We start from the raw sequence: 9330 nt of genomic DNA, 5'->3' as shown, positions 1-9330 counted from the left end.
TTCTACCTTTCTGGCCGGTGATGGTCAGTATAGTTATTTTTCAAATAAGAATCTAATTGGTAACCAATAACTAATCAATAATTTTGGTCAATATATACCTTTAGGTTTCTAAAACAAGCAATAAGAGCTATTTAAGCACGTCTTCTGTCTTGAAAACTCAGTTTTGCATAGAAAATAAAAAGCCTTTGATTTCTTCAGTACAAGGAATTGGTCCACGGTATTGTGATTATTATTGTTATTAATTAATCTTATGCCTAGAGAAAGGTGGTTATTATTAATTAATAATATTATTATATAAGTAGTCCATGCAAGTGGATGGCTTATTTTATAAAGGGCAAACGTGCAAGTGTTTTGCTAATAAGCCATGTTTAACCAATCAACCTTCCTTGCTTTATACCATTAAAGCCCATTATTCTGCTTCAGAGGTTGACATGAAGACCATGGATCAGAGACCCCCTTCAAGTTGGCCTCATGTTTCATATGTACCTGAATCTTTTGTGCACCCACTAGAAAAGAGACCTGGGAAACTCTTTTTTGATACTTGCAAAACCATTCCAGTCGTTGATCTTGAGGGTTATCATGATCGAACACATGTTGTTCAGGATGTTTTGAAAGCTACAAAAGAGTTTGGATTTTTCCAGGTTTAAAACTAAATCTTTTTTTTTTTCTCTTACGGTTCTCTATTTCCAATTTCTATTATCTTTGCAGAAAATGAAAGGAAAACCAAGTAGAAATTTCTAAAAATTCTTTGAAAAAGGAGTGATCTTTAGTCGTTTTTTTTTCCCTTCCTTCATATTCCAAAACCTAAAGAACTTCAATATTGATTCCATGAGATGATAACGAATGGTTTATGGTGACGTGTTATATGTTATGGTCTGAAAGTTGTGAATATTTTTTGTAGTTGGGATTAACATTCTGGAACAAGATATGTATAAAGGTCACGCGTGTGCACAATCATTTTTTATGATGTTTCTTATATGATTAAACGAATAATAGTGTCATTTTCTTGAATCTGTCTAATTTGTATATATGTTCCCTTCTTTTTGTGTAAATTTATTTTTATTTCCCATCATGATTATGTAAACCACATACTTCCATCCAAAAACTCCAAAACAGGTGATCAACCATGGAGTTTCCAAGAAATTAATGGATGACGCAATGGCTGTTTTCAAAGAATTCCACGCCATGCATCCAGAGGACAAGGCTAGTGAATGTTCCAAGGACCCTAATAGAAGCTGCAAGTTCTACACCAGCAGTGTAAATTTTTCAAAAGAGAAATTTCACTACTGGAGGGATGCACTAATGCACCCTTGTCATTCTTTGGAGGAATACATGCAATTTTGGCCTGGAAAGCCAATTAGATACCGGTAAAAAAGTCACAAATTTGAACTTTTACAAGAAATTAATGACTTTGGTTTTGTGTTGTTTATAAGAACTACTTACAAGAAATTTAATGACTTTGGTTTTGTAATGTTTGTAAAAACTAATCGTGCTGTTATTGCCAATGCTTAGAGAGGTTGTTAAGGAATATGCGGTAGAATTGAAAAAGTTGGGAGAGAAAATTTTGAATCTGATTTGTGAAGGACTTGGACTAGACACTGGTTATTTCAGCGGTGGACTCAGTGGAGATCCAGTACTGTTAGTTAATCACTATCCACCATGCCCAGATCCAAGCTTGACCTTAGGATTGGCCAAACACCGAGACCCTAGCCTCATCACCATTTTATATCAAGAGGAAAATGGACTCCAAGTCTGCAAAGACGATGAATGGATTCTTGTTGAGCCTGTTCCTCATGCCTTCGTTATTAACGTTGGCTATGTACTACAGGTATATCTTTTTTTTTTTTCTTTTTTTTTTCTTTTTTTGAGAAACAACTACAGGCATACCTTGTCGTAGTACTATAATAAAAATTGATATTATACCCTTTGTCATAAAACAACTACACTAGTAGCAAGGGAAATTAATAGTTAACATATATTGCATAATATTTATATTGTAGATTAAACAAATATGTGCAATATTGTATGTTTTTATGCAAATATGTATAATGTTATACATTTACATTTATTTAGTTTACAATGAAAATCTTACATTAATATGACAATGCAAATCAATAATTATCCTAGTAGTAATTCGTTTTCTTGTACTCGGATACTATAGAAATTAAACATAAAAAAAAAAAAAAATTTGTTTGCTCATATTCTCCAACATATCTGCAAAACCTTCATACAAAGCTCCTTGCATGTTCGCCCTTTTTTTTGGTTCTGGAGTTGAACCAAATAATTAATCTTTGAATTTCCAATTCCTAAAAATCATTGTAACCTACTTGGTCATAGAGACGTTTTAGCATGTCAAATTTCAATGTCTTGATCATATATGAGTTGTAGATTATCAGCAATGGGGAGCTCAAGGGTGCTGAACATCGAGCAGTCACAAATTCAAGTGTTCCTCGAACATCGGCTGCCTTCTTTATTTATCCTTCTAAAGATGACCTTATAGAACCTGCAAAAGCTCTTACAAATGCAGACAATCCCCCAATCTATGGTTCCGTGCAATTCAAAGAGTTTCAAAGGAACTACTTATCTTATGGTGCGAATGCTGAAAAAGTTCAAAAGTTTATTAGCTCCACCTAGCTATAACTTATGGAGCGAGAGAAGAAGATGCCATTAGCTTTGGCATTTCCTTGTGAAAGTTTTTTATGATGTTTGTGTTCTCTTTGGCATCAACTAGATTGTAATGAATGGCGCTATGATTTCTGAGTATGTAAACCAAATCATAGATCACTCTTAGCGTATAAAGTATGGTACGGAGCAGGCTATATGGATGCATATTTTTACATGTTTTGAATGATAAAATGGATTAGATTAAATCAATCCTTTCTTATAATAAATAAAACAAAGATGAAACTAGTTATATTTAATGTTTCTGAGAGTAGCTAAAATCCTTTTTTTTAAGAGTGTCAAAATTTGAAATATTGTGGGAGAAAAAAACCCGAGAAGGGAAGGACAAAAGACATTAACATGGAACGAATCCTCTCTAACCTTTTGTTAAAAAATGTTTTCAAAAAACAAAAAGAGTCGACTCCAAGGACCTACATCCATGACACAGAACCCCAAACTTTACGTCTGTCTTATAATTCATTACAACATCATTCATTTTCATTGATGACGCATTTAATGAATAAGATATTTATAGATAATTCTAAAATAACCACTTTTTAAAAATAATAATAATTACTCAGTACTGCATGAATACAACAGTGGCAGCGTCACATTCACAACTGGCTTGGAAAAAAAATTAATATAAATTTTTTGTTTTTACCGCCTTAAAATAAAAAATTTAAACGTCCTAAATGAAGCCCGTCAACAAACCTATTCAACACCAACTATTATTGCTCTCTCAAAAAACACCAATTATTATCTTGCTATTTTAATCAAAAAGATAAAAACCCAACAACAAAAATCTTAATTGAGTAATGTTACCGACAAAAAACAATTTTTTTTCTTCGATAAATTACAAAAGCTAATAAGCTGTTAAAGTTGAGTTGAATAGTTAAATAAAATTAGAGTATTCTTGTTATGACCGCTATAGTGGAAAGAAAATTTTCAAATATGAAATATATAAAGAATGAATTGTGTAATTAAATGGAAGATCAGTGATTGAATAAATTTTTTTTTTTTGTGTATATTGAAAAAGATTTAATTGATAATATTGATAATGAAATTATTATGCAATAATTTTAAAATATGAATCCTGGTAGAAGACAACCGTAAAACTTTATATAATTGCTTCTTCTTCTTTTTTGCATTGTCAATATATTCAAGTTATTCTTTTGTTAAATTTTGCATAATTCAAGTTTTTTAGTGATGCTACAAAAAAAATTCCTAGAGCCATTACTAGAATACAATGGCATGGTACTTCTTCCTTTTACATAATAGTGAAATTCACTAATTAAATTCATTGTAAAACTCATTATTTACATGAGAGCATGCAGTACCACATTGCTGTACTCCGAGATTATCTACTAATTTTCTTTTTCTTTTTAGTACAGTCACTCTAATAAGAACTTCATCACATTTGTTTGTAAACTCATAGCACATTCTTTTCTCTTCTAGCATGTATAATAGTCATGTTGGATAGTAATAATGTCACAATAAATAGTAACAATACCACGTATAATCGTAACTACATTACATTTGTTAGTAACCTTATATCACATTAATCTTTTTTTTTTCTTCTTTTCTTTTTCCCATTTTTGTTTAAATTCCTTAGAGCATCCACAGCCGGGCATGGGTATGCCAAATGCAAGATGAATTTAGCAATAAAGGCACCAAAAACCCCCACAGTTGGGCTTGTAAAAAGCAAGTATTGCAAAAAAATTTGCAATATTACTACAGTGCAATTCTAAAGATAGAATTGCACTGCAACAGTATTGTAAAAAGAAAAATAATATATAATTCTACTTTCCCGAACTTTCTCTCTCCTCTCCCTCATTATTTCTGTTCTCTTCTCTCTCTTCCTTCTCTCTTTCTCATCTGATCTCTCCTCTCTTCGAACCCAAACACCATCCTCCTCCCAACATCAACATCACACATCACAGTGGTTCATTTTTTTCTGGTGGGTTGCGATCAGGCGGGTTCTGTGGTTGTTGTTGTTTTTTTTTTTTTGCTATGACCGGTGCTTAAAGGAAGAGGTGGGTATGGCTAAAGTGGGTTGAGGGTCATGAAGATCGTAGTGGGCTGAAGTGGGTTGCGGGTATGGCTGAAGTGGGTCACGACATGGGTCATGGAGATCGGCGTGGGTCACGGCGAGGTCAATGTTTCTGAGTTTCTGTTGTGAGGCTGGGTTTCTGTTGGCGAGTCCGATGTTGCTGGGTTTCTGTTGTGACGCTGTTTAATTTTTGTTTTTTTGGTGGGCAGTGGGAAGTAGTGGCGTGGTGGGCATAGTGGAGGCGCGGTGGTGGTGACTGGGCAGTAGAGGCACGGTGATAGAGGTTGAAGGAAGGTGGAGGAGAAAATTGGAAAAAAATAAAAAATGAAAAATATATTTTATTGTGTAGATATATTATTTTTATGAGTAGAATAGGAAAATAAAAGTTAGGATTCTGGATGATGCAAATCAAGGAGCTGGTCATACTGATCATACACGTGGAAATGAAGTTGAATTTGCACATGACCCTTTGTCACTTCCTAGTAGGCCAATTACAAGACTTAGAGCCAAACGTTTCAAGGAAGCACTAAATGGGCTAGTCCAAGAGAATTGGGCTAATTCTGAAAAGACCAAGATGGGCTCAAATAATAATCAAGGCTTAGTCCATGTCATCAAAGCAATTAAAGAGGCTAATTAGCATGTAAATTCGCACCCAACATGGTCTGACCATTAAAGGGGTGTTAAAATACATTAAATCTAGTCATTTAGCTATGTTTGACTGCCTTTAAATGTCCAAGAATCCAAAAAAACGTGGGAACTTGTTTAGGTTAATTTTTGTGCTGTTTTTAAAGCTGTAATTATGACTTTGCCTATTCTTGGAGGGTTGTTCCAGGTATATAGATGGGTAGTACGAATTTTAAAAATCAATTTTTGGTTTTTAGAAAAATTATTCTCCTTGTGAGGTCTTGTGTTCCTCTTGGTTCTTAAAAGAACTCTTGAACTTATCAAGTTAATCTTGTGGCGTTCAAACAACCAAACTTATTACCTTGATTCTTGAGAGTTTCTTAGGAATTCTTAGTGTGGCATTTTCAATTCAACGTAGTCTTGGTTTTTCATCTGATTAGATGATGGGTCAAGGCTCAACAAATCTTGTCTACACGATCTTGGGGTTCCAAACCATCATTGTTATCAGGTTTCATCACAATTGTTGGTGGAGTTCATATCACTGGAAGTATTGTAAAATGGTATGGTATAATGATAAAGTGGTTTTTTGGGATGGTAAAATAGAGTATAATTGGAATTCCCGGCTGTAGATGCTCTTATATAGTGACGTTAGATAGTAACAATGTCACATATGAATTAGATAGTAATAATGTCACGTATGATAGTAACTGCATTGCATTGCATTCCTTTTTTTTTTTTTTTCTTCTTTATTCCTTATGCAGTTACATTGGATAGTAACCATGTCAAATTAGATAGTAACCATATCAACGGAACAACGTCACATATGACATAACTACATCAGATTTGTTAGTAATCTTATATCGCAATTTTTTTACTATATTCTTTATATAATCACATTAGATAAAGTTATCATAAATTTTAAGTAGAATTTGTGGCATACTTTTGTATTAGGATCTTGTTTCCTCTCCCTTGTGAGTTTGTGTATAGCGTGTTTGTTTCTAAAAAAAATAGATAGTTTTCTTACATTACTTTTTTTTTTTTAATACAAGTTTTCTTACATTACTTAAGAAAGTGTGTTGTTTATAGAATAACCTTCTTTAAAAGTTATCATAACTTTTTAGTGGAGTTTATAACGTGTCTTTGTGTTAAAACAACATTCTCTCCCCTTTTTATGTGTATATTTTTCTCAAAAAAATGAAAAAAAAAGTGTCACATTGGAAAGTAACAACGGCGTCTGACATCAGACTTGTTGGTAAGGTTATATCACAGTTCTTTTTTCTTTAGTTCAAATTCCTTATTCAGTCACATTAATTAGATAGTAACAACTCCACATATGTCAATAACTGCATCACATTTTTTGTAACCTTATTATAAAGAAATAGCTGGATTCATAGTCAATATCTCTTTGGGTCCAACATGCACGCTCACATTAACAAAAATCGATCTCTTAGGACCACAAAATCTTCTCTACCAAAACTCTAAATAACACCAAGATAACACATTGTTTGCGTGTCAACAGAAAATAATAATAATAATAATAATAATAATAATAATAATAATAATAATAATAGTTTTTTTTTTATTAAAAAAAAAAAAAAAACCCAACAAAACAAAACAACTCATTTGGATGTACACGTGTTTATCATCATAAGAGTTGTTATCTGGTAATATGTATGACTATCATCTACCCCCTTTTTTTTTTTCTTTTTTCAATTTGCCAGTCCATAATATATTACAATGAATTCAAAATCATTCATTTAACTAGCGTTCATGAAAGCTTTATCCATAAAAATGATAATGACCGACAATATTTTATTTATGCAAAGTAATACAAATATATCAATTTCAAAAGCAGAAGTCGCAGTGACATTTATCTTGATGATCCCCTTGACATTAGGCTGGTGTTATTGAACAACCTTATTTACCCATTAAGGTTTGCCTTTTTGAAATTACTGGTCATACATATATAAAGTAGCTGTCTTTAGTTTATTTATCGCACCACTAAGCAGAAGTAGTACGTACAAACTTCTCCAATTCTTTCCAGTCAGCTGAGGTGACCAAGAATTTGCTATGGAAGTCTTTGTATGGCAAGGACCTATAGAGTGCTGGGCTGCTTGTATTAACCAAAACTTTTGCTGGTTCTATTAGTGTTTCGTCAGATGGATTAAGAAAGAATGAAGCAGTTGTCCGAGCTGAATTTGAATTTGTGACAACTCGATGTTCGGCACCTTTCAACTTTCCATTGCTGATAATCTACAAGTCAATGCAGCACAATTCCAAGAACAAAAATTTTAGAAATTGGGTTTTTTTTTTTTTTTTTTTTAAGAGGTGATATTAAAAAATAAAAAAACTTTACAACTGATATTATTTTTCACAACTGATATCTCAAAAAGACTAATTGTGATTAGAAATTTCCATAATCGTATAAATAAGAGACTCGTCACTTGTTTACCTAAACTTTCATAATTTAAATCAATGGCGTGAAGTACCACATATCAAATAATTATCAGCTAATTAATTTTCACTAATTTAATAGTAACATTTTATAACAACGCTCCTTTTTATTAAGTGGGACCTAACATATAAGAGTTTTAATATTTTAATTTAGAGGCAGAATAGAACAAGGTTCAAGCTCAAAACTACTTACTTTGATACCATGCTAATCATCAATTCTCAAAAAATAAAATAAACTTATTTATCCATATTTCTAGAAATATATACTCAAAGCTTGTCAAGAAATATGTACCTGCAATACATAGCCTATGTTGACCACAAAGGCATGAGGAATAGGTTCAACATCAATCCATTCCTCATCCTTGAAGACTTGAAGCCCATATAAATCTTCTTCTTGAAGAAGAATATTAATGAGGACAGGGTCTCTATGTTTGGGCACTCCCAAGGTTAAAGTTGGGTCTGGGCATGGCGGATAGTGATTGACAATCATTTTTGGATTTTCAGTAAGTCCATTGCTGAAATGCTCTGGGCTGACTCCCAACCCTTTTGAAATCAACTCCAAAATTGTAGAGCCCAACTTACTTACTTCAGTTGTATATTTGCTAACAACATTTCTGAGAAAAGATTACAAGAAACATCATGATGTAGTTCACTTTTGTTCACACACACACACACATAATATATCAATAACATGAAATATACAAAATTACATGTGTATGATAATGAGGATTTACCGATATCTAGTTGGTTTTTCAGGCCAAAATTGGATTTGTTTCTCTAGAGGATGACAAAAGTGTGTCAATGAATCCCTCCAGAAGTGATACTTCTCAGTTGCATAGCTATGACTGCTTGTGTAGAGGAAGCAGTTCTTATTGAGGTCGTTTGAGCATTGGATTGCCTTGTCCTTGGCAGACATTGCATGAAACTCCTTAAAAACATTCATTGCCTCATCTATTAAGTTGCTAGGGACTCCATGGTTGATCACCTATTAGATGGTACAAATCATAGCATAACACATTGATGGTAGAAAAGTTCTTCATGTGTGATCATGTTTGATGCCAAGCATCAATTAGGAATAATCATTGTCTGAAAAAAGAACAAAAGAAAAGATGTGATTGGTACCTGAAAGAATCCAAACTCTTGGCTAGCTTCCAAAATTTGTTGAATTATAGCTGTTTCATCATGACCCCCAAGATCAACCACTGGAATAATATTGGTGCTCACAGGAACATAGAGCTTCCCTGGTCTTATTTCCAGTGGGAGTACATATGTTTCAGGCAAGGATCGACCATTGTGCCAGCTTGCCACAAGCTGCTCCATGACTTAAAGGAATGTAATGTGTGATGAAAACTTCGATCCTGAACAAGTCATTATATATAAGTTTCAAGTTCTTGACTAAAAGAACTATAGACATTAGAAACGTTGGCAAGCATTAATAATTCCACCTGCTACAATGAACCAGAATATGTTACAAAGCAAGTTGCTACAAAACTTTCCATGAAAGGAAATTGAAGCAAGTTGCTTGTATATTTTAAATTAAT

General features: G+C 33.0%; 2 protein-coding genes across 2 annotated transcripts; one reads left to right on the top strand and one right to left on the bottom strand.

The window, feature by feature from the left end:
• The first annotated feature begins 345 nt into the window (after positions 1 to 345).
• On the top strand, positions 346 to 2856 carry LOC142619954 (hyoscyamine 6-dioxygenase-like). The gene is made up of 4 exons (XM_075793360.1): positions 346 to 641; positions 1117 to 1367; positions 1513 to 1828; positions 2389 to 2856. Exons 1-4 carry the CDS (start codon positions 432 to 434, stop codon positions 2632 to 2634), a joined length of 1023 nt encoding a protein of 340 aa, XP_075649475.1. The 5' UTR covers positions 346 to 431; the 3' UTR covers positions 2635 to 2856.
• A 4421-nt stretch (positions 2857 to 7277) lies between these two features.
• On the bottom strand, positions 7278 to 9109 carry LOC142618408 (hyoscyamine 6-dioxygenase-like). The gene is made up of 4 exons (XM_075791338.1): positions 8912 to 9109; positions 8524 to 8774; positions 8082 to 8403; positions 7278 to 7588 (listed from the first exon to the last, which is right to left on the bottom strand). The coding sequence occupies exons 1-4, from the start codon at positions 9107 to 9109 to the stop codon at positions 7337 to 7339; spliced, it is 1023 nt and encodes a 340-aa protein (XP_075647453.1). The 3' UTR covers positions 7278 to 7336.
• Between the last annotated feature and the right edge of the window lie 221 nt (positions 9110 to 9330).

This window comes from Castanea sativa, chromosome 12, assembly GCF_040712315.1.
Source record: "Castanea sativa cultivar Marrone di Chiusa Pesio chromosome 12, ASM4071231v1".
Lineage (NCBI taxonomy): Eukaryota > Viridiplantae > Streptophyta > Magnoliopsida > Fagales > Fagaceae > Castanea > Castanea sativa.
Note: the sequence above shows the minus strand (reverse complement) of the source record. Positions and strands in the feature narration are given on the sequence as shown.